Source organism: Telmatherina bonti (genome assembly GCF_933228915.1).
Source record: "Telmatherina bonti genome assembly, chromosome: 5".
In the NCBI taxonomy this organism is placed as follows: Eukaryota; Metazoa; Chordata; class Actinopteri; order Atheriniformes; family Telmatherinidae; genus Telmatherina; species Telmatherina bonti.
The window spans coordinates 22,791,361-22,818,192 of NC_136623.1; the positions used below are offsets into that span (position 1 = coordinate 22,791,361).

General features: G+C 36.8%; 2 protein-coding genes across 3 annotated transcripts; both read left to right on the forward strand.

The window, feature by feature from the left end:
• The first annotated feature begins 16,779 nt into the window (after positions 1–16,779).
• Positions 16,780–21,699, forward strand: cbx3b (chromobox homolog 3b). Of its 2 annotated transcripts, none has more exons than XM_079240218.1 (5): positions 16,780–16,920; positions 17,318–17,457; positions 17,571–17,727; positions 18,162–18,331; positions 20,533–21,699. In XM_079240218.1, exons 2-5 carry the CDS (start codon positions 17,318–17,320, stop codon positions 20,651–20,653), a joined length of 588 nt encoding a protein of 195 aa, XP_079096344.1. In that variant the 5' UTR covers positions 16,780–16,920; the 3' UTR covers positions 20,654–21,699. The 2 variants fall into 2 exon arrangements, with proteins under 2 accessions (XP_079096344.1, XP_079096345.1); XM_079240219.1 differs by having other exon boundaries at positions 16,794–16,905.
• Positions 21,700–22,218: 519 nt separating this feature from the next.
• snx10b (sorting nexin 10b) lies at positions 22,219–23,388 on the forward strand (the record flags this gene model as incomplete). Its single annotated transcript, XM_079241106.1, has 5 exons — positions 22,219–22,311; positions 22,399–22,499; positions 22,627–22,728; positions 22,897–23,106; positions 23,262–23,388. 5 exons carry the CDS (start codon positions 22,219–22,221, stop codon positions 23,386–23,388), a joined length of 633 nt encoding a protein of 210 aa, XP_079097232.1.
• Positions 23,389–26,832: the final 3,444 nt, after the last annotated feature.

The following is a 26,832-nucleotide window of genomic DNA, read 5'->3' on the forward strand; positions in this document are numbered from 1 at the left end:
ATGCCTGCGATGGACTGGCGAGCTGTCCAGGGTGTACCCTGCCTGTCGCCCAAAGCCAGCTGGGATAGGCTCCAGCTTCCCCGCGACCCTGAATTGAAATAAGCGGTTCGGAAAATGAATGAATGAATGAATGAAACAGGGATGCATGAAAAACCTGCAGGATTGCGGCCCTCAAGGACCAGAGCACCCCTGCTTCAGATTGTCTCAAAGAATTGTGAATTTATTAATCTTTACCTCTGATGCGTATAGTCACTTTATGATGTTATTTTTTAAAACCTTTTATGTTGCTTTTGGTAGTTAAGCCAATTAATTGTGATATGCTATATCTGGTGTGCTGTCTTTGAACATGACACAGCTTTGTTCAGTCTTTTTTTCCTATGTCCAAAGTCTTATTAATCACTTCCTGGCATGAAACAAACAAACAAACAAAATTCTCAACTTAAAGTGATGTTGAAAATAATAATAATAATAATAAAAATCATTATATGTTAATGATAAGGACTTTGGTTTAGTTGACTGTGTGAATTGCAGATGTAAGATATTTGTTATGGTTTCTCTTGTTGTATTTTTATTATCTGAAGAGTTTAATTGATTTTTCTGCGCTTTTGTAAATTCATACCAACCATCCAATTTAGAATGTTTTCATTTAAATATAGAATGCAAATACTTTCAAACCATCACATTTATTTACTTACAATTTACACAGTGCTTTAATGTTTTGGAGATGTGATTGAAAAATCATTATGCACAGACTAATGAGTTTACTTCCTTAATTTTATTTTACATATTGGATCTCCATATGTATGTGCAATACAAAAATCCACTTTTACTCATGCAGACTAACAGAAGAATAATTATCCGCTATAAGCAAAGCTATAAATTCTTAGTGTTGGAAACAGGAGCTTCCAAAACTCCAAAAACTTTAGAGGTTTTCAACATAATATTAACAATAGCATACTTGCGCTGCGTAAACAATCTCTATTGTATAGATGTAGAGTTATCTCCCCTTACAAATGCCCTACAATATGTGCATTAATAATATTATCTCACATCAGCTTCCTAAGATATTTTAAAATGAAAATTAAATGAAAAAGACTTTATTAATCCCCAAAAGGAATTTCAATATTGTAGTATATAATAATAATAATTAATTTGAGGAGGTCTTGTTCCGGAGGCTGATGACTGCTGGCAGGAATGATCTTCTGTATCTTTCAGTCTTGCATCGGACCCGAAGAAGCCTCTCGCTGAACACACTTTGTTTATTTTAAGGGTTACTATGTGTCACTGAACCAATGATTGGATTGGATTAAGACATTGTGTAGATCAAATTGTGTTATTTAGAATAAAACGAATACATTAAGAGATTGTAGCGTGGAAACCAGACTAAAGAAATCAGAACCAGTGGAGGATTTTAATCAAGAATGGGGTAAATAAACTACCGTGCCATTACAGATGATATTTTGCAGAGCCAAGACTCAACAGCATCGTGTTTTACTGCAGACATGGCTAGCGTGGTTCTTCGTCTCCAGCTGCTGAGAGGCAGCCACAGTACTTCAAAAGTAAGCCTTTGAATCTCTGGAGAACCTATTCATTTCATTCTTTCTCGATCTTATCTGATAAATGGTCCAGAATAGATCCTCAAGGCTAATTATCCTGACAGATACATCGAGGCGTTCTGTGCTGTTTAGCGTCTGAGTCAGTGATGTATTCACTTAACAACACCTGCCTAGATGAGAGTTATAAAAAATTAAACAAGCCCAAAACAAACCTTACAAAGAGGGAAACATATCTTCCCCTGGCTGTCTCTCAACTGACCAGCTCAATGTGAATCCCAAGAGGACAAACATACAGATGCTCTTTTGATTCAGTGTTGATTCACATAACCGCCAGAGGCTTTTTGTAAAAATTTCTTATGGTCCTTGAGTCAAGAGAAGAAACACAGCTTATTTCAGCCAGTCACATGATAAAACCACAGACTCAACAGAGATTGGTGAACATTTTTTCTGCCATATATTGCATAGCCTTGTCTGGCTGTCTGTACCAATCAAAGCATCTTCTGTGTTATGACATTGAGATGAATAATTGATTCTTGAAGGCAGCTCACTGGTTATGTAGTAGATCCAGTGAAGCATCAGATTGTTCCATAGTATGCAACTGCTGGAAGTGAAGAATTTTTTTTGTTGATGTCTGATGTGTATGAATCTACATAAGCATAAATAGTCAGCTGGAGTGACAAAAAATTATAATTAGTGTTAAACACATAGCAAAACAGTATATGTTATACATAAAAGAAGAAAGTTTTAATGGTTTATAATAAGACATTGAACAGTCTATATAACAGTGTATAACATATGCTGACCAAAACTGGGAAACAACTGTTGATGATATTTTCTGCTTTACATATTCATAAATTGTTGTACTTACAAAAGAAAATTAATTATATTCTGTTTGATCATTTATACAAGTAATCACTTATTCAGTATATTTCCAATTGCTGGACAAACATTTTTGTTTTAAAACCTTTAAAAACTTTTTGAATAAGCAGAGCATACTTTTTCCTTTTAAGTCATTCATTAATTTATCCACCCATTTTTCTATACCCTTAGTCAAGGTGAAGGATGCAAAACAGAGAAATGTCTTGTTCTGAGGCAACAGAAGTAGAAGCCAAAGCTGTTTCAACATTGCCAACTGTTTAGCTTTGCTTCCCTCAAGTGGTGAATGAGAGCACTAGCTTTTCTGAGTCGCAGATGAGCAGCACGATCACTGAAAATGCATTGGAGAGTAAAGTGAAATGGGAAATTGAAAATAATTTTGTTGCAGGAAAGCAGAAAAAGTTCACAAAGATGTAGAAGGCTCCACAACACAGTTGAACTGCAAAACTGATATTCAATAAATAATTCAGCTTGCTGGATCTCAAGACAGAGAAGAAGAGATGGAGGAGCATCTGAATCTGACCAATGCTATGGATTTAAAAAGAAAATGCTGAAAGAAAAAAAAACTTGGAGGAGGTGCCCAGAGCATCCTGCTGACATTTGGAAACACCCCTCCTTGATGACTGGCCAGAGCTGGATTCCTTCACTGAAAAGCTCTTTGATTGTTGGCAGGAACTCCTCTGGTTTCGTTGAATGGTTGTCAGCTCTGTCAGGGTGATGGACGGGCGGCTGTTTCACCCCTGATAGAAACAAGCCCCTTCCACTGAGCCGCAATCGCTTGGAGAGCTGGACCTCTGCTAGTCAACTTCTAACCTCTTTTCAAACAGATGGAAACAACCACATGTGGAGATGGTGGAGGAGTGTAACAGTGAAAAAAAGTCAGACTGAAATTACCAGTTGCAGGAGCAAAGAGTTCTCCAAAGTCCTCAGCCTCATAACGGAGGAAGATGTTTATCAGCCTTTGGTGTTTTAAACCAGTCTGTTAGCAACACCACATACTGTATAGACGTAGTCCTTGTCTGCAAAATTAGATCAATCCAGATCTTGAACATCCACAGGCAGTTGTTCCATTCGTCAGCAAGGTCAGAGGTGTTTTTTTTTTTTGCTTTTTTTTTAAAGTTCAACATAAAAAAAAAGCTCAACACACACAAAAAAAAATTGTCTGTTGAGTTTTATATATACATACATATACATGTATATACATATACAAAAAATGTGATCATAATAACATGATGTATTTTCATGTACATATATACATTATATATACACTATACACACACACACACACACACACACACACACACACACACACATATATATATATATATATATATATATATATATATATATATATATGTGTGTGTGTGTGTGTGTGTGTGTGTGTGTGTGTGTGTGTGTGTGTGTGTGTGTGTGTGTATATATGTACATGAAAATACATTGTGTTATTATGATCATATTTTTTTAACCTGGTGATGTTTCATTGTGATTTTTTAAAGTGTGCTGGTGTGCATGACAAATGCATCTGATGTTTTTGTCTGAATGACAATAAAGAATGTTGATTCTGACCTTTATGTATTTAATAGCTTCATTGCTGCTGTTGTGTTGAACCTTGACTGGATAGATTTTAGCTGCTTGAACACCAGTATCTTCCCATAGCAGAACAGCTCAGGCCCCCCTAAAACTTAGTCATGGCGGCTTTACATGAGAAGAATGACAAACACTGCAAACACGTAAGAGTTAAATCCCAAAATCCTTATTTCAGTCAGTCACTTTTCTCTATCTTACTTTCTTTCTTTTTCTCCCTCCCTCTCTTCATTGCTCTCTGACTCACAAATGCACATTCAGAATATATCATTTCAAGTTTAATTCTTCATACTGACTTCAGCTTAGCCCAGAGCTCCACTCCATGAATCACTACCATCAAGGCATGCCTCTGTACTGAGGTAGTCTTTCATATCAGAGTGAAGCAGTACTGACTTTTATGTGGGCATCCAGCCAGCTTTGACCTCCAACTATATAAATGCAAAGAGAAAATATGTCTGAGTGAACCTAACCACCTGTCATTCCTTCCGTCCGTCCGTCCGTCCGTCCGTTCATCCATCCATTCAGCCATTAGATTGTAGAGTAGAATGGCAGTGGCCTTTAATCTGGTGAAGCTAGTTTGTTTTCTACCATTTTACCAGGCTTATTGTGTACCTGTTCACACACTGCACAGGATTGCAATACTTCACACAGTTGATTGTAAACCATATACACCAGAAACACATGGGGCAGATTTCAGCATGTGCTGCATAGGGTTAGAAAAACAACATGCCTTGCTTTAAAATCAGTTCAGATTATTTTACTTACATTTAGTCAATGCTGATGATGGACTCGCAACCCGTCCATCATAGGACGTATCCTGACTCTTACCTGCTGATTGCTTCGATAAGTTCTGAACTGGAGTAAACAATGTAAAATAAAAATGAATGAATGAGTTTATTCAAAATAAAGTCAGTATAATTCAGCAAGAGTTTACCAATTGTACATATCTACTGTTTAAGGGATGAATAATTTTGTGATCTCTTCCTCTGAATGAAGAGACTGCTACGTTGACAGTTATACAATTTACTATTTCAAAAGAAAATTATTTGCGGTTATTACTCTACCATTTTACTACTTGTGCAACTTTGTTTTTGTTTTTGTATAGACTACATTTTTCAATACGGAATTATTTATGACTGAAAATCCCCATTTTATAGCTCAGTGGTTCTGAACCTTTTTTTCCCTGAGGAACCCTTTCATGCAACCAATAAGCTAGATTCTCACTATAAATTATGCATTTTGGCTGACTCTTTTTGTTTGATATAACCAAAGTTAAAGTAATTATCAACACATGGCCTTAGTTTTTCCCCCTTCTTCCAAATAAACACTGTGGTATTGCTCAGATCTTTTAATAATGAAATAATGACAAATTTTTTGTGTTGCTCATTTGCTTAGTTAGTTAGTTAGTAATTAAATACAGCTAGTTCATAAAGACCCCTTGACCCTCCTGACTACCAATAGTTCAATTTGTCCTCTGTGGAGGACCTTTGTAAACCTAAATATTTTCATCTCCCTGAATGCTACTGAACTAACACCTTTTGGTTTTTAAAGAGGACATTTAGTGCTTTTAAATTGTACTTCATTTGTGGGGGTGGGGCTTTGTGAACTTTCTTTCTCTCTTCAAGAAAAATGGCCTCCATTGCAACAAGCATGTTTTATGGGAAGAGCAAAAGTGCATAATACTTTTCTTTGTGCTGATTTTTACTTGAAATTTTGTAGTTATATTTTCATTGAATATCTTATAAACACATTAAATCATTTCTTAGATAAATATAACTATATTTTACCACAATATTTAAAAGTTTAAGCAATGTCCTCCGTAGTGGACATTTGTAGTTACACATTTTTTTCCCTGGTAGTCAGGAGGACAAATAAGCAAACAAAAAAGGAAAATTATTCTTAGCATTACTGCGTGATGTGTGGGGAAAAGGTTATTTCTTATATGTCTCAAGTTGTTGTAGTTGTACAGTTAATACAAGGGGAATATGATAAATATTTTGATTACACTAGTATATCAATGTTTTCAATCATTATTTTATTACTTTTATTTTAATTTAATCTTGATTAGAGATGTGTAAAGATGTGCCTGGAGTTCGAATTTGTGTGTATAGTAAGATATTAGGATATACTGAAAGTTTATTATGTTTAATCTTTACTTAATCAGTACAATACAACTGTATTGTACTTTTTGTTATTTGTTGAACACATTAGTGTAAAACTTTGCACACGTATCATTCTGCCCAGGACCTTGTCATGGTTCAGACCTCGTTCAGGTCTGCCTCACTGACTCCTGCCTTATTTGGGCATGCTTCCTGCTCACTGCAATTATCATCAATCAACTCAATCCACTTCACCTGTTCCACTCCCCTCTTAAATACCATGCAATCCTTAGTTCTCTGCCAGATTATCTGCAGGCCAGTCTTAACTCCTGTCACTAGCCTGGTTTTTTGTAACTGCTTTTTGCTTTGGACCTGGATCTGACCCTGCCCTCTGTCTCTGGCCCCTCCTGTATTGATCTGACATGCTCCTAATCTGGATCTGACCCTGACACTGCTTTCTGCCTCTGGGCCCTCCTGGATCGATTTGACCTACTCAGAATCTGGATCTGACCTTGACCGTGCTTTTCTGCCTCTGGCCCCCCTCTGGATTGCTCTGACCTGCTCAGGACCTGGAATTTTTTCCTATTCTGGATGCTTCTCCAGCTCACACACCAAATGACATTGGCATCTGGTCATCTCTGTTTAGCAGTTTTCCTGGCATTCTGCCATTCCCAGAGTTTCAACACAATCACTGTTATTAAATATATTCTTGTAAATCAATTTGTCACTGGCCCTTATCTTGAGTCCAACATTCACTAGCCATAACAGGTCTATTGTTGATATTTAAGACTTACTTTCTCTCTCTTTGCTGGCAGCTGTAGCCTTTTATTCATCAGTCTAGGTTAAGGTGAAACATGAACCATACTGGCAAGGTCCCAGTGTGACACAAGTCTTCATCCTTTATGTCTAACTACAATTTGGACATAATACCAGACAAGTCATTGAAGCAGACTAAGCTTTGCAATCTTTCTATATCATAGTACAATGTGATGATCACAGATTTTCTTTTAGTAAAAGCGAACGTTCCAAATTGTTGCTTTTCCATATGAGAACAAAAAACAAAGGAATTAACAAAAAATTAACATATTGGGAAAAAAAAATCCTAAATTACTGTCACAGGGGTGTGTGCGCACTTTACACCCCGTTCCTCCCAGAACAGGAGTTTAATCCGCACCGGATTGCTGCCAACTGGAGACCGGGCCAACCAAGCAGGGATTGGTTAGTGAAGTCTTTTTCTCCAGGTGCTTGCTAGGAGGGAGAAGACTGGAGCACGACACAGAGTGACTGGGATTGGCTGAGAGCGGAGGCTGGAAGGCCGACCCCGACGGCAGGGATGGAGAAGACCGAAGAGACGAAAAGGACCCGAAAAAGGACGCAGCGGACCGGGAGCTAGTCAGCTAGAGGGCCATACCTGAGAAGCACGACAGCGTGTGGGGCAATGGAGCAGTCTGCTTCCCAGGACTGGAAAAGACGAGAGAGGACGCCCTCAACAAACACGGGAGGGGTGACGTACGCTACACCCCTCTGTCGAGCTAAGTACCCTCTTTCTCCCAATCGAGCCACTCAGAGGGTGACGACCACGGTCACATCATCCCATCCCCTTGCATGGTTTTACTGTGTTTATATGCGCGGTAGGACTTAAAAGTTTTCTATTTTGGATTGCAGTAGATCTCATGCTGGGCGGGTGGAGCGATGGTCACAACAGCCCTAGAAGTGTTGGGACCTTTTTCTCAGTGGGGAAGCCTTCCCCTCGTGTGGCCCAAAGAACTGGGACTATTATTTTTTTTTTTTTTTTTTTTTTTTTATCCCTTTACAAATAAACTCTGTATATATTTTACCTGCAAGGGCCCTGTGTGTTGAATGGCAGATCACTCCTCAGAAAAGCTAATAATGGGTATTTGGGACTACCTCTCGTCCCCATTACATATATGCCAAAGACATTTAAACTCGTCTCGAAATGCAGATATATGTGACATCACTAAAAGAAAAGTGAGAAAAATATTGTTTAAATGTTATCTTATGTAAACTCCTCTCCATTACATCCACTGATTCGACTAAAATCCAAAAGCATCAAAAGTGGAGACAGAGGACGGGGGGGGGGGATTTTGAGGTCTGAGAAACTTATGACCTAATGGCAGCATACCACTCAGCCATCAAAAGCACTTAACGTCTTGAAATGCTGTAGCTTTGTTTACTATTGGCACTGTGGGCTGGAGACCTTGTGTCTCCACAACAAGGCCCATCTTAAAGCAGGAATCCGAGTCGGCCTGTGCTTGCCACTCAATTTCCTGACTGGTGAGTGCTTGTTTCCTGTGGATCAGCCTAAACATGGTATTTCACACAGGGGACTTTGCCACTTGTTCCTTCCTCCTCCACTTTAAACTCTCAGCTGCAAACAATTTAGTTTCAAGACATACTGAGTAACAGTTTCCAGATTAGTCTACTGGCAGGATTCAAACTGAAGAGGACATTTTGGAGGGGGGGGATGTAAATCAGCTTCATGGTTTGTCAGGCTCAGCCATGCTTCTAATACAAATTTTTGTGGTTTTCCAGCACTCCAAGTCTAATTTTTGTCAGCAAGCAATGAAAATAGATTAGAACACCCAGGGAATATTTCATATATTGCAAAGCTAGCTGCTTGAAAGGAAACTGTCCTCTAAACAATCAGCAGGGACCTTGATTTAACTGTTTGACAATGCTACAAAATATTTGAAGCAAAGACATATTTTGATGTTTGAGAAACGTAAAAATAGATTCCAACTTCATGTCTGCACCTGGGCCTTACTCTCCATTCAATAGTTGTCAACATAGGCATCATTGTTATAACACCATGCCAATAGTGTTAATAGCTGTTCAAGACTTCAGGAATAAAAACTGAGGTGGAATTATGCTATCATAGAGACAATAAGAAGTGATAATTATTACACATGTGAATATCATCCATGTGTTTTCCAGTGGCAATACTTTAAATGTTGTACAAGCAAAAGGCAACAAGATAGCTCTGCTTGACACTGACTTGACTTTTGATGGACAGATTTGGAAAAGTGCAGCCATTGATTTCCACACCACACACTGGAGTCTTAAGTTTAGCACAAAGTGAGTGCTTAGAAGGAAAATTAGGTTGTAAAATTAAACTTTGCCCTCAGGTAACAAATTCAGAACCAGAACACTAATTGTTATCTGCTGCCAGCTGCAACTACCGGAAGGTAATCCTGCACAGAAGACCAAATAAACATCAAATAAACATAAATAATAAATAATTTCTATTGTACTATTTAATCAAAAACTAATTTTGGTTACAGTTTTGATTAAACAAAATTGAACATTTAGAAAGCAACTTGAAAAACTTCTTTGCCTAAAATAAACTATGAATTCACAGAAATGTTTCCTGTCTAGTCATTCAAATTTCAGCACAGTATTTCTGTGCCTTTATTCAGGATTTGCAGGGTAATTACTGACAGGACCTGCCATAAGCTTTAATCTTCCAGATGGCAGGCAGAACTTCTTGCCTGGTATTCCTATTTTCTGATGTTGGAACCTTCACTGCTTCTTCTCAATTGGCATGGAGTTGCAAAACACCTGAGATACTCTGTGGCATAGAAAACAAATGCTCAACAAATGCTTTTTATCCAGATCTGACATAAAGATTCATAGTAAGATAGGGTCACTTTGTTGCAGACAAAAGGGGAGGGTGTGGGGGGCTTTAAGAGGTTAAATCTTGGTTAGATGTGGAGCAGATCGTAAGTTCAAAGCATGCAGCTGTGCGAGAGGTAGAGTCAAAGGTCAACAGACTGGATTCTGTGGTTCGTGGAGCTCCACGAGATGAGAGCAGACACTTAGCAGCTGCACACTGACAAGGAGATTTACCAAGGGAAATATCTTCCCACCACTGAAGTATAAGACACCATTCAACAGCCTTTGTTTGAGTTTTTCATATTTATGTTTATGTAACAAATAATATTTAAAACAAATGCAAGATTATGTTGAGTTACAAAACAATATGATCAAGATGTATTTTCATTTTCATTGGAAAAAATGCCTTTATATATCATTGAAAACATATGTGATCTTTAGGGATCTTCTGCTGCTACTGAATGAGTGATTGAAGATTCAAAAGGGTTGATGCTCTTCATCTCTTTCATGCAGTCATTTCAATCCATTCATCTTCTATTCTTTTAGGTCACAGTCTTCCTGTCTGAAAGAGGCAGGAAGCTTTTAGCTTCACTGAATGATGAGGGGCAACGGAGAAAAGGAACTTCTCACATTTTGAAAAAGTGAAATTGAAGAAGATGTGTATTTAAATCGCGTTTCTTGAACACAGAGCAGAAGTTATCATGCATGAGTAATCTGTTCAAAGTAATCTATTAATTGTTATACTGAGTAAAAACTCCATATCCAAGGAATTTCAATCTAAATATTGTTTCATAACCTTAAACACAAAGCTGAATAAAACACATTTATGCTGCTGTATAATACAGCCCCAGGAACTGATACCATTGTAATCAACATAGTTCACTACAGCATCCAGAAATGTAATGTGAAGCTTTATTATAAAGAGAATCAACCATATATCTACTCTGAAGAACTGCCACTGAGTTCTCTCAAACTCTACCTGGATAAACAGAAAGACATATGGATGATTAAATCTGAGGACAGATTTGAGGTGCTTTTGAAAAAAAATGTGTGTTTATATGTGCAAACAATGAGGATGGTCATCCAGGCTGTTATCAAAAGGTGAAAAAGGTCAGTTAAAGTAAGGGAGCGCATCAGTGTTTATTGCATGAATGACATAAGGTGCACAACCTTTGAATGGACATATTATCTCAGAATACCTGATACAAAAAAAATCACAATAAAAAACATTTTTATTTGGTGGTAATTTATATTTTGATTTTCTCAGTCCATCCAAATGCAAAGATACAGCTAAATTGTAGATACATTATATACAAGGTCTTTTTTCCAGTGATCTTCTCATCCAAGAAGAATCACAAGCTCTTGTGGCACATTAATGACAATATTGCCACAAATCATGTAGAAATAGTTTTTCAAAGTGGCTTACTGATAAATTATATGAGTGATCGCCTGCCTGTTTTTACCATTTTGTACATGCAGCCTATTAAATATAAGAGTTGACACCAGCCTAAATAAATAATTTAGTATAAGAACTGGGAAAACAATTAATGAATTTATAAATAAGCTTATACAAAAAGACTGGACAAGAGTTTATATGACTGCTGTGAATAAGAAAAACTCCTTAACACCTACACATATAAATTGTGCCTAATGACGATACCTAATTAATATCTGAAAAATTATAAACCTTGGATGACCTTGGAGGACTCATTAAGGCATGTAAAAAGAAAAATAAACTATAAAAAGACTATATGAGAAGCAGACACTAGTGAGTTAAAATATAAAGCACACAAAAGTAAACTTACAATCAAAATGCTAAAAAGAATTGAAATATGAAAGCAGCTTGGAACATTTAAATAACACAATCAAACCAAACAACATATATAGTTGTCAGATTATTTCATAGATAATAAAGTTGAATAACAACAAAGATATTGCTAATGATTTTGAATCATTACTTATTAATGTAGGTGAATGCCTTGCTATATCTATTGACTTGCCCAAACAAAATCAAGAACAAAAATGGGAAATAAAATCTTGTAGTCCACATGCCTTGGAGAACTTAGGAATGTAAGACCATGTATAGTGTTAGGAAAAGTGAGAATAGAATATCTATGGACAGTGACGGAGTTGATATCACAATTGTGAAAAGCATAACTACTGGATTATTAAACCACTGACTTTTATTTGTAATTTGTAAGAACAGTCCAAGTTCCAAAATCATCCTAATATTCAAAAGTGGTGACAAACATCAATTTAGTAACTATAGACAGGATTAAATTAAATTAAAGAAATGTAAGACATTGGTATGTTGTTAAATATTTAAGCAGATGTTTGGTAACTCTGCAATGTTCAGGGATGGGGTTGAAATTAACAAAATTGATTAATTTGATATTTCATCCTTGTTTTGTCCAGAAAAATGGCAAGTTATGTGATATGAATCTTTTTCCTGTTTCCTTTTGTCCATGTCAAAAAATGTAATGTATTTGCTGTACAATGTTGAATGAAACAGACATAAACAATAAAAAAAAAACAACAATATGTTATCATCCGTAAGATGTGTTTTCCTTATCTCAGTTAACATCATAAATAGAGAACAGGGCAGTCATATCCTTTAAAAAAAGCCAACATTCATATTAAAGGTGGAGTATGTAAGATTTTCAATATTAAAAAAAAAATTAACTAATAAAATAACTACAATCAAAATTAGAATTTTTATTATTTTTGAACATGTAAGTTCCAGTCTGTCCATATTTGATGTGTTATTAAATTACAAGTTTAATTAATGACAAATGACAAAAAACACTTTTTTTTTACTGGTAGGCAAACATTTAAGAAGGGTCTTTGTCATTAATTAAACTTGTAATTTAATAACACATCAAATATGGACAGACTGGAACCTACATATTTTAAAATACTATCTAATTATGATTGTAGTTATTTTTTTAGTTAGTTTATTTTGCAAATATTGAAAATCCTACATACTCCACCTTTAAAGCAAGATTTGACTTTTCAATTGATTTGAAAAAAATTTAAACAATGTCTTTTTTCAGTATGTTTTTTCTCATATATGTTTATGTGTCACAAGTTGGATATAATCAAAATGTATTGCAGCTATAGCACAAGAAAGGCATATAAATGTATTCATTTAATCATGTTTCAGAGAAGAAAATAAATTGCTTGTACTTTCTTCTTAAATCCCTTGTGGTTGTCAGACATGTGACCTGGGAGACAAATTATTGTTCATGCCTTTCAAAAGAACTCAAACTTACTTTTTTCTGCCTGGAGCCAACTAGCTCTCACAGTTAAAAAAAATTCCCATGAACAAAACACCCATAAAAGAAAAAATGTGAGAAGAACGACACAGAGAGGCTTTCAGAAAGGAGGTATCACAAGGGGGAAAGCAATCTGTTTAGGTTTAAAGGCACTCCCTTGTTGGCCCCATTGGCCCTGGGGGAGCAGGACTTTCTTGTCACTGGTGTCATTCACCTGCCAATCCAATGGGCTTCACATTGCGTAACTGAAACTTTTGTGCTAGGAAGCATGTGGACGTAATGGGACAACAGACCCACTTTTACTGACTAGTTCGAGTTCATCCACTGATTCTGATGCTGAGGGAACAGTTGATGATCAACAAGGTTGTAAAATCTTTTCTGTATAGATGAGTTGTCATTTCTAAGCTTCTGAAACTGAAACCAAATAAATAAATAAATAAACTCTTTCAGTCCTACCAGGTATAGAATGACTCAGAGGAAGGTCTGAGGAGCAACAAAAATTGAAAGATTGATTTTCACTGGCAAATCCAGCTGGTCACCTGCTGCATGTCATACGATACATAAAAAGGTCCATTTTCTCTTTTACTGCAAGGAGAAAATAAAATGCTCCGCGCCGATCGCAATCAAAATCCTGATTGATTTAGAATGTGAGAATAATCTGATTGTCGAGAATTTTGGTGACAGTAAGTTCTCAGAACACTCTTTGTTTTCTACTGTGTGTATCTGTGCTATTTATAATTACGGTATAAAAGCTAGCAAAATATGAAATTTACATTTCATGGATCACGATATGATCATAAGTGAGCCTTAAATGATCTGGTGGAATATCTTTCCAACTAATGAAGCCTAAAATTATATCTCACTGTTCATTACCTCTTAAACACCCACATGAGAGTTTAAAAAGAACAAGAGAAACTACATGAATTACCCACCTTGGCTGCAACTTGAGGACCTTAGTGGAACAGAGGGAATGTAAGGAGCCCTCCTTGAGAAAAGCATCCTGTCAAGCTTTCCCTGAGAAAGAGCACTGCTCAGTTTATCCACAGCCCCTCACAGCAGGATCCAACAGCCCCTTCACAGCAGTGCAGCCATCTGGACTACTTTCAGCTGTGGTGAGGTCGCTCTCAAGGTCCTTCTGCACTGAAGCTGCATTCACAATGGGTGAGAGGAATTTGCTTCTCTGAGATGGAATGCAGTAGATTTAAGGGATGATGGCATCTTTTCACCCTGTACAGTGGATCATGCCATTTCATCAACATTTTAGTTCCAGGGTCAATAGTAGGTTCAGTATGTTTGGTTTAGGTTACAAACACATACAAGACCATAAGTTAATGAAACATCTTAAATACTTCCATGACCCTCTAACTCCTCAAGTCAAGATAATATACTGGGTTTTTTTTTTAAATTACTTATTAAAATTATTATTAATAGATAACATCAAATTATCATTATTAATGATTTGGTGTACATAAAAACTGGGAGTTGTAGGGGCATTCATTTCACAACTAATGTGCTAGGAACTTGTAAAAAGTTATTAATGTCTAATTGCTCTTTCTGTGCTTAATGTGTTCTGAAGCTCAAATAAATAACTTGTGCTTTGTGCATTTCAACCACAAAATGATCCATACTGTAGTAGAGCCATAAATCTAGATGGGACATTATTGCATGCATTACTGCCATTCCTGAGCCTGCAGCGACAGCTCAACCCTACTGGCTGTCTAGTCACTATGGCAACTAACAAGTAGGCAGGGAGGGGTTGGAGGGAAGCAACAGGTCATATGAGCTGATAGTCAACATGTGTCTTGCCACAAGTTGGGGGATCATACAGAAAATACTGAGGATTACATGGTAGGGGACCATGATTACACATGCATGGTCCCCTGTTATACATAAATGGTGGGATGCAAACATAAAAAATATATAAAAGTTCAATGATATTTCATGAAATGGTACTACTAAAGTGCTTCTCTTCTTTATCACAAATGCATTATAAAGGATTGGTTACTTCTGCATATATAGCTTTGCTTCTAACTTAAACTGAAAAGAGATTTTATCCAGGAAAATTTTCAGATTAAAACATTTTCCCTGTAGTAGCGATTCTTCTTGTATGCCTACTTGTATCAGAAGATGCTATAGGAACAAATTAGTTCTGTCAGATTGTCCTTAGAGTCCAGCACAAATTTGATAATTATAAACAACAAAAAAAAAAAAGAAAAAAACAGCAGCTTACCATGATGGCTTTTCAAAACCCAGAAATCCTGGGGATCATGCCAATAATCTACGTTCTGTTAAATGTGACATAACTAACCACAGCTTGAATTGCAATTTGCATAAGGTCCTTTTCCTAAATAAACCACTCTGAGAATATGTGCCACACATTAATTTTTCACCAGAAACAAAATGTTTCATGAATTTAAAAAGTTCATATCACTTTTAATCATATCCCAAAGGCCTTTCTTGTGATTTTTCATTGAAAAATTGTCAACTCTCAGTGAAAGTGTTAACTCTCAGAATAGTTTTTCTAGTCAAGCTTCTTGTGCATTTGTACTGTAGGGTTTGGAGAATACATTTCCTAAACAAATGCACCAAGTGTTACACAACACTGCCTTAAGGATTGAAGAAATATCAGTAACAGCAGTGCATCAGAAACAATTTCAGTGTGAGCCCATGCAAGTAAAACCTTTTGTTCTACTGTTTTTGCTCTGAGCTCTCTTGCATAAATCCGTGTGCAACAGAGGTGCAGAGATATTGACATTTTGGCCCAGGGTGTCAAAACCATGTAGGCAGTGTCTCCCAGTGGTGCTGTACAAAATAGCGTGGAGAAAAGGGGTAAGTTACGCTGCTGGTGGTATTTTCTTAGCCAATCCGTTGCCCTGTGGTTTCTCATTGGCTGAAGGGGAGCTGTCAATCAAATATCTTGAAGGCCATTTTTTTCCTGTGATCTCATTGTGGTATAGGAGCTGGAGGAGAACTGATCTACTCATGGAAAAATGTTGACTGAGATCCTGACCTAATTATAATATTTTTAAGTAATTATATGCACATACAGTAAATTCTTAAAAATATCCTAATTTTAAGGAATGTTTGTAATAATTTTCCAGATCTGTGTGTTATATAAAGTAGGATTATTACAATTTATATAAGTCACAATTTAATCTAATGGTTTTAACGATGGAAGGGGAATTGAAAATATCCCTATTAAATGTTTATTTTCTCATCATCTATTAAGGTTAAACAAATGGTGAGCGCAACATAAATGAAAGTAGGATATCCCTTTGAGTGGGAACATAGAAATTCAAGGCAAGACAAGTTTATTTGTACTGCACAATTCATGTACAAAACAATGTAAAGATCTTAACAAATTGATATTTAAAACAAGGTGCAAAAAAGCTTAAAAGGTACATTGAAACGGCATAATTAAACCAAAATTAAAAAAGGAACTAAATATAAACAGAATAAGCTCAAACAGAGAATTAAATCAAATAATTACTAATATGCCTAGTCCCCCAAAGAAGTGCTGCTTACGCACGCACGGTCCCCTGTTATACCTAGCTGACGCCCCTGGGTGGCAGGGCAGTTCCGGACCACTGGACGGGGACGGGCGGGCGCACTGCTCTCTGATTGGTTGTTGGTGTGCGCGTCCCCGTCGTCTCCTCCCGGTTTTCCTGGCATGACCTTTTCCCTTGGCAACCACTTCCTCCGAGCATCAACGGCCATCTTTAATTTTAACTCATTAATGAAAAGTTGTTTTTCTAACTTAAACACGCCGGCCAACACATTTTCGCACAAAGCAGCGTCGACGACGCTGTGTGCGGATAGTTTGCAGCGACAAGCACAGAGCAGAGCGCAGCAGCACCGCAGCAGACTGTCCGCAGAGATAAAGTAAACACCAGCAGCGTACGTTCACATTGTTCTTCATATCGTGTGGCGCTTCACACGGACATTATTCCATTCGTGTTTTTGGGCTGCTGTCTGCATAATATCCTCGTAACCAAACTGTCGAAATGAACATATGATGCTACTAACATGTTGCGTTTCGAAAAGAGGAAGCAGTACTATTGTGTTCTCAAAGGAGACAGCAGGTGGAGCGCTGTGATGAGTGTACGGATCATTGAAGGGCACAACAGAGTACTAATCCCTGCCATGTTGTTTTGCACATGTCAAAGCTTGTAGCTGGATCAAAGTGCTTGTTTGTGATCTGAGTGTGGCGTTTAAGTGCAAACCGACACTTCCTGTTCCGCATTAGCGGAAGTGGTCTGTCCTGCGTTCATTCGCTTCTTCTTTACCTCGACAGATGAGAAAGAAGCAAACTGCCAAACAGAGGAAGACAGAGGAGACTGCAGAGGTCCAAGAGTTTGTGGTTGATCAAATAATTCGCCGCAGAGTGTTGAACGGAAGAGTAGAGTACTTCCTGAAGTGGAAAGGTTTTACTGAGTGAGTGAAATGTTGCACAGACAGACGCTTGCTTTTTATCCTGTAAAAATGTGTGTTTCTCCGTGACAGTGAAATGCATTGTACATGCGCATAACGTCTCTGTGTGATCACAGTGCAGAAAACACATGGGAACCTGAAGACAATCTGGGCTGTCCTGAACTAATTGAGGAGTTTCTGAGAAACTCCCACCTCTCAGAGGAGAACGAAGACGAGCAAAGTGAGCAAGAGTTCATTCCCAAAGAAGAAATGACAGAGCAGCATACGGAAATTGTGAGTGTGTGAGAAAAGCCGAGGTGGAAATGTCTGTGAGATCTTTCCATGTTATTTACAGAGGCATCTAGACATGTGGCATTAAAAAAGCAGAACTTAAGATGTTATTGTATTTAGGGCTTTTTTTTTTTATATTTGAGAAAAAAAAAAAAAACTTGGTAAGACTTTTCTCTTAAAAGTAGGCTTTGCCCTGAAGTGAAAGAAAAAATCATCTAGATCATCAGATTTTTTTCATACTTTGATTTATAGTCTCAACATGAAACTAAATCGTGAAAGAAGTTTTGCAATACTTTTGAAAGTGAAAGCAGTAAAAATTTCCGTTTTTCCATCGTGGGTGTGTACAGTCCCAACTTGACTTGTCTCCATTTCAGATGTTGTGTTTCTGGTTTACTCTAACTGGTATTTCAACTTTGTCTTTGTTATTGTCACCACAGTCCTGTGTGCAGTCTCAGCAGCAGACTCAGTCAGTGCAGAGCGACAACAATGTCCTCCAGTCCGATGATGACCAGCCAGATGCTCCCACAAACCTCAGTGCTTACCTTGAGCCTGAATGCATCATCGGGTCCACAGACAGAAAGGGAGAGCTCATGTTTCTAGTCAAATGGTAACTTTCCCATTTCCTTTATAAGCTGACCTTGAGATACACATATATAAAACCCCAGGACAATGGAATCTCAAGGAGTGGTGTTGAATAGCCCCGGTGTAAAGATTATGACCAACTGCTTTGCATGTTTTAAATGTTGGTGCAGAGGATGAATTTTGATTTTGGTGACCAGGCTTAACCCAAACTGAGGAATTGTGTTGTTATTACAATTGCCCATAATAGTACATAGTCATGTGACCTTTTATTATCTATGCCTGTATGAGTTACAACCATTACATCTGCCCTGTTTCCATCAACATAAATCTGGTTCACAATTTTTAGTCTTAGAATTCTTACATTATTGTTAATCTTACAGTTAGTACCACTGATTTGGACTCTGTTTATGTTTCTGAGGGTCATACGCTTTTGCCAAACCTATGTAACCCTGCTATCAGTGCTGCTGAGTTGCCTCTGAGTGAATGAAAATAACAGGATTAAATAGGAGTATTTTATTGTCCTACCGAGGCAAGAAACTTGCCTTTTCTCTCGCTAAAAGCAATAATATAGGAGTTGGTGCATATATTGCACACTATAAACAAAAACAGAAACACAGCCTGCACTCTTATGTATCAGCTGCCATAATTTGTTACCTACTATAACCGCAATGGTGGATAAAAAGAACTCTTCTACATATTTTGATTTTTAAAACTATGGCGAAAAATGAAGTTAAAAAGTTATGTTGCACACTTATATTTATTGGAGCTACAAATATGCATAATTCAGATGTTTTCAACCAAAATGCCCCAGTGCTCTCCCACTTTATCCAATAGTTACACTTTGATGTCAGTGCTGCGTTTGAAGAGATGATATTGTACGCAAAGCCATTCATGTCATGCAAAATTGGTAAATAAACCTAATCAAGTGAGAACAAGAAACAACAACAACAAAAAAATGAAATGAAAGAGACTGGCAAAACTGACTAATAAAGAAAACAGAAAAAAGGAATTCCAACACTAGATCCAAACCCTTAACTTCCTAATGTGAAACTGTTGCTGGTTAATAAGATGTGTGTTGGTGCATCTTGCAGAACCTGCAACAGTGGTCCTTGAAATCAGGAGCTTGAGGTCTCCAGCTCAAAAATGTCAAGAAATTTGGAGTCTGTTCCGCAAACATCAGTGTTTTTGCTCCCGTGGCAGTTGATAAAACCTTCATTTTACTGAATTTTGTTTATTTAGAAGCAATTGTAGTAATGGCAAGGGCACTGATTGTTGTGTAATGTAAAATATACAGTTTATGCAAAAAATGTGAAGGAGTACATATAATTCTTCACACTAGCAACAAAATCTAAAACTTTTCATGCAATTATTTGGACTTATCTTGAAACAGAAACACATTTTCCATCACCAGTCTACAAAGTATTTGCAAATTCATTAAAAATAATAGAGTATTATATAGACGTGCATACATGTTAGAACATGCGAAAAGTACCTTTAGCTGCAGTGATGGTTTCAAATCGTTAAAATGATCCCACAAGCATGATGTGAGTTTTCTACTGAAGCTTCTCTTTTTTTTTCCCTTGACCAAAAACATTCAGTTTCAGCCGTGTTGACTGAAGAGTCTCTGTGTGTAGCCATTTTCAGGTCTGTGCAAACACCCGTCTTTAGGAAAGCTTTGTCATGGTCAAACTTGAGTTTTCCTGGTGTTTTGTTTCAGGTTTATTTAAAAGTAATCCATGTCCCAGCTCTTTGTGTGGAATGTGCTCAGTTGGGTATATTTAGCCTTCAGCTTTAACTAATTTGATCTACAATCCATCAATTGACTTTTTATTTAGCTTAAAGTCCAAAGTAGCGCTTTCCTGGGGAAATTTGTTGTTTAGGATGTCATCAGAATGGCTTATAATCAAAAAGTGAAGGGTCACTGAATGAAATCAAAAAGTCTTTTTATAGAATGGACTTATTTTTGAAAATACAAAGCATTACTATTTTTAATTAGCATTTTAAATTTACATTTCTTTAAATATACATAATACATGTGTATGAGGTTAATGTTTCTAATATCAGTAATCAGAAAGAAAGGGAGATGTGTCATGCTTGATGTAAATTAAGTTCAGTTCTGTTAGCTTTCTCTGATTTATAGCAACTTAATTAGGTTGAATGTGTGTTGCTATTGAAGAGTGGGAAGCCATATCAGTTTTTTCCTTATCTGGTGCATTTTTCCTACAGGAAAAACTCTGATGAGGTTGCCCTGCTGCCAGCCCGTGAAGCAAGTGCCAGATGTCCCCAGGTTGTCATCGACTTCTATGAACAGAAGCTGACCTGGCACTGTGGAGATGAGGAGCAATAAAAAATATTTTGAAAATGTGTTTTGTGGGCTGTTTATGGAGAACTGATAAACAGCTGCATTCTAGCCTGAAGCTTAGTTTAACCTCTATCAAGTGTCCTCCATCAGTTGACATTAGAGGCACACTGTGTGAAATCACGTCCCGCTGCAGGTAGTTTCACATTCTGGCAGGTGCCAGATCCTCAGCAGGGATGGACTCCAAATGCTCTTAGCCCCATGGTGCACATTAGAGGTAACTTTGCTGTTGAGGACACAGAGATGGAGACTCAAACTAACTTAAGTGTGGAGCAGCTGATCTGAGGTCAGACAAACCTGTTTCAACTTTTTCTTATGTAGCAGACTCGATCACTGTGGATACATATTGGTTTCAACGTATTTCATGTTTTTAATTCTGTTTAGCAAAAGGTGTTTCACACTGGCAGGGTTGTTTAGTTAGCATGTATGTTATTTACTGTGTTTTAGCACAATGTCAGCGCTACTTCCCTGAAGCTTTTATTTTGAGATGAAAATTGTTGACCTGCTGTTTCAAACCTCATTGTGGGTGGTGTTTATAGCAACAGTTTGTTTTTATTGTGTCTCTGTTTGACCCTCGTGGTTGATGTAAGATGTTAAAAGAAAGAAAAAGTTGCCCTCCCAAAATGTCCCATGTTTATCTCTCCTCTTTATATGATTATAGCTTTAAAAATCTAATTTAGTTATTGAATGTTTTCACCAAACACAAAGTCCTGGTAGAATTACAAAACATCATGTTATCATGTTTAGTAAATCAACTATTGAACAGAGCCTATAACCCCGAGAACTGCTGTTAAATGTAGCACTTCAGTTGTAAGACTGACCATTTACACAGGGCATTGAATTTACACAGTTTCATGTACTTCATACTTGTATCCTGATGGCACTGTCCTGACATTGTCTTGAGACAATATCTCCCATGACTGTTATGGGACACTCAGCTGAACCTTTTAACCTCTTTAAACACACCTACTCCTGAACTGCTGTAACTATTGACCATGGATCTGTGAAGTCTGAATAAAAGAATGTTTGTGACACTTCTGACTCATTTTGATCACATGGACACTTAAGCAAACTTATCAATGCTACTGTAAGTGTTAGGGGTGTTTGGATTCATGCCCCTCAGTAAACAAGTTAAGTAGGTTTTATTTGACAGTTATAAGGAGGAGCTTATGTCAGCCTTGTGACCTTATTTTTTAACCTTTGGTCTTGGATGGTAAAATTGAAAAAGAAAGGCACAGCCTCTGTGCCGAATACAGCATTTTCTGTTCAATATTAGCTTACAGGGATTCAGCTTTCAGGCATTTTGGATTATGAAAAGAGAAACTGAAAACACTCAGGTAGGTTTGACGCTATTCTTTAAATTTAGTCACTTTAAAATATAACCCAGCCTTAAAAACAATCTTCATACTAAGCAAGAAAGGATTTTTTGAGTGCGAGTTTCCAATCCTGTTTTTTTTACAGTCTTTGTCATTGCACTTCCCCATATTTGTCAATAAAAACCTTCCTCTTTTTTAAAATAATGGATTTAGTTCAGTGTCTTTCCTTCCTTCCCCATGCAGCAGGTCATCAGTGTCTGGGTACGCGACCCAAGGATACAAAAGAATGACTTCTGGCATGCCTACATAGACTATGAAATTTGTCTACATGTAAGTAAAACAATAAAATACAGACAGTTACTTTCATTCCTACATTTTATTGTAATGTCTGTGTCACAATAGAGTGTTCTGTTTTAGACCAACAGTGTCTGTTTCACCAAGAAGATCTCAAGTGTGAGGAGACGGTACAGTGAGTTTGTATGGCTCAGACAGAAACTGCAGGCAAACTCAATGCTGATGTAAGTGCATTCCTTGGGGTTTGAAATGACAAATATAATGAAAACCGTGTCAGGTTTTATGTTAAATGCAATTTGCTAAATGGTTCTTGTCAGCTTTGTGGTTGGAATTTTTCATTTCTACTTTCAGGTCACAGCTTCCAGAGCTGCCCTCCAAAAACCCCTTCTTTAGTCTGAACAACGCACAACAGATTGCTGAGCGGATGAAAGGACTCCAGAAATTTTTAGAACAGTAAGAAAGACCTCAGAGATCAATACAGTTATAAACTATGACATACCACATCACAAATACAGCTGGTATTCCCCCAATCCACACTATGGCTTCTGATTTCACATCTAGCAGTAATGTGATAAACCTGGTAATTCTTCAACCTTTATGTTTGTTTTCCCAATTTCTCAGAATCCTTGAGAGTCCACTGCTCCTGTCTGACAGCTGCCTGCACCTTTTCCTGCAGTCACAACTCAGTGTGTCCAATATAGAGGCCTGTGTTGCTGGAAGGACCACCTACTCTGTAGTCCAGGCTGTCCAGCGCAGTGGTCTCAGGAGATTCCACTCAGAGGAAAACCTACAGAGGGATGTCAGAATGTCCTGTGACTCTGACTCAGATAGGTACCGTAACAGTGTATTTTTCCCAGTTCCATAGGGGAAATCCACACCATATGTAGCATCCATTTGTGGAATCTTAAAATCTGTAGTATAATAATTATGAAATCTGCCTAATTCCATAATTTTCTAAATCTCTGTTGATGCATGTGTTGTTCCAGCCCAGAAAGTGGAAATCCAGAGCACAAGCTTCAAGGCTCAACAAGTAAAGCTAAAAGAAAGGCTTCACTTGATCTAATAGGGACCAGCCAGGAGAAGATGCTCAGCTGCTCATCTGGTTCTACATAACAAAAAAAAAAAAAAAAAAAACACCACCTTTCTAGTGGAAGAAGGCTGGAGCCTCTTTTACATTAAATAAATTAAATATTGTATTTTTATATATACATATATATATATATATATATATATATATATATATATATATATATATATATATATATATATATATATATATATATATATATATGTATGTATATATATATATATATATATATATATATATATATATATATATGTATGTGTATATATATATATATATATATATATATATATATATGTATGTACATATATATATATATATATATATATATATATATATATATATACACACATATATACATATATATATACATTCACACATATTTGTTTGTGTCCCCTTTGTACAGTTTTTGGACATAGGTATTGTCTACTTACTAAGAAAGTTGCAGCACTTGACTTAAGGTGGCAGCATTGTCACAGTTTGTAGTTTGTGTAGATTCTTATCTTGTGAAACATTGTTGCCACTGTCTGTATTTGCTTTACAAACACTTTTCAGAGACATGAAATGTGCGTGTTCATACTGTGGACATAGCTAAATATGTGCAGAAAAGAATGTAAAGTATCAAACAATCAAATAGTCCAATGAGTCTTTTGGTGCGTACTCCTAATAAAGGATGGAGTCATGAAAGCTTGTCATGTGGTGGCCATGCAGTGCTTAGCAGTATGACATGCATAATAGGGTCCCTGTAGAGTTTTCATGCAGCATCCCTGCGGTTGCTGGTAGGCGGTCCAGTAAAGTCACTTCTGTCTGAGAGGGCCACAAGGTAGACAGCCTACATTGCTCCCAGCCTAGCAAACTGTCAGCTACAGTGGCAGGACACCTTTTGTATCTGTCTCCCTCGCTTTGTGTTATGAGATTGTTTATTGCCTACATTTTTCTCATTTAGTCAGTATATGTGTGTTTGTGAGCGATGATTATATATGCATGTTTCCAGTGTGAGCACATTCATGCTTACATAGAGGCAATGACTGATAAAAGCAAACTGACATAACTCTGCAGCTAATTGGATTATCTGTTTCTCTCTGCAGCAGTTAAGTGGTTCATTATAAATTCAGAACATGGACAGACAATGGGTTTATGGTACAAAGAACAGAGAGCTGATGTCACCTTAGACCTGCTCTGCTCCCTTTGAGTGGGTCTAAGGTGAACAGTCTGGATGGATGGAAGCCCACTCAAAGTGGAGGTGGTACATCTTTCCTGCAGGGGTCAGGGTGCTGATGTGTGCTTTAATGCATTTGCATATGCTAATGCTGTGCAGGCACACATCACTTTTGTTAGATCTTGAAGTGAAAAGCACAGTATTGGACACTTACAAATTTAATGCTGCAGTGTAAGGTTTTCTTTATTTGGTTCTTGAAATGTCACCAGGAATTTCATGCATTTTATACAAATGTATGCACATAGAAGATAAACAATTTTTTTTCTCAATTATGATATTACTATAATTTTTTCTATGTATTTTTTAATCTTTTTTGCTTTAATAATTTCACTAAAAGGTGATGCCAGAGAAGTAATTTAGACTACATCTAAATGTATTTTGTCCAAATATTTACAAACAGGTGCAAAGACTTCTCCTCTTTACCCTAAAATTAGAAGAATGTGGGTTTTTTTGCTGTGGCAAGTTTTATTTTCTGCAAAAAAAAAACATTCTGACTAATTAATTTGCTAATTAAAGTTAATTAAGAATTCTGCCCTGATAAGAGAAGCAAATTCCTCCACTGATCAGAAGTGAAAGATGATCAAAGATGTGAGGATGAAAACAATGTGTACAATGTAACATTGTTTTCATAATTACCAGAAATAAATCTGACTGGGCTGCAACGTGATAGATTAGACAGTTTGTTAGCCTGGGTTCTCCACCATCATGAAAATAATTAACAAGAAAATATTGCCCATCACAGGGTCAACACAGAGACAAACCACTGAGGAAGCCCACACCTCCACCGGCCATTGTGGGCATTTTTTTTTTTAGTTCAGAGCGCTAAAGGCAAAATTATCCATTTCTCCCAATAATAAAGATTCCTGAATGGAATCACCCCAAAAACTAATCAGTTGTTCCTTTTTCAATTTCTGAGAATTTCTGAAATCCACCCATAACTTTTTGAGTTATGTTGCTAATATATTGGATAAAAATGTTTTACTGTTAAAATAAAAATCAATTAAAATACTGTCATGGTATATGGTATAAAGCAAAAGTAACTTGCTTTAATTGGCAATAGTATTTAAGAGGAGGAAACGACAGGAAGTAATTCCTTCAAAAGATCAATATCTATGATCACCTACTTAGGTATTCAAGAGAAAAAGCTATGGGAAGGTGCATAAGAACAATAATAAAATGCCAAATGTTAAAATGCCATTTTCAAGTAATTTTGTTCAATTCAATCACTGTCATAGTTTGAACAGTTTAAAGCTTTATGGTCAATTTGTATGAGCATGTTTATTCTTCAATACAACCTAAACTTTCTTAGACAATCTTTTGTGTAATTCCTCAAACTAGTCTTAAAAAATAGCTCTGCAGTTTGAAGGACTTTTCAAAGGTCTATATTGTCTTTGCTTTGTTCCATTCTCCATCATGATGAACCCACAATGCTTCGGTAATGTTGAAGTCTGAGATCAGGAAACAATTTATCGATCTATGAGATCTATTGCCACTCAATATTAGTCTAGTTTTTTTTAGAATTGGCATAATCAAGATTTCTCTGCCAGTTCAACAATTGTAAGAATTGCTTCTTAACAGTCATCTTTCCATGGAGACCATTTCTAATGAGAGTTTATTATATAGACCTACTGAAGGTTCAGTTTTATCCATCAGCTTCTGAGAGGTCTTCAGGCACTGCTTATCTGCTGAAATAGTTTTTAGGCCTTCCACTTCTCCCATTTTTTGCACTCCACTTCCCCAGTTTTAGAATGTTTTAAGAAAACACAGCACACTATGCTGTGATGTACCAAGTTTTTAGTAAATACATTTTTGAGATTAACCTTGTTTTGTGTGAAAATACTATTTACGTCTGTCAAACAATGTGCATTAGAGGGATAAACTAATCTTGTATCAACATATAACACTTTAGTTGTATATTACAATGGTGACCCTGAAGTACCATGGCTGGGAAGTACAAAACAATATTACATCAAGTGAAACCCTTTCAGATTTTCACAATACACATTGACATCCACTGCAACATTAATATTTTTGCTGTGCAAGTTTATATAATAAAAACCATGTTTACATGTACAAAACAAAAGTACAATGTTGAAACATTTCAACTAAAAGTAAAACAATTTTACATCTCAGAAAAAACAAAATGTGAACACAATCTGTGATGCAAACTGGCATGTGTAAATGCAAAACTTCTAAATACATTGCCCAAACACTTTTACCAACAACATAACAACTTTATAGTGATGCAAAACAC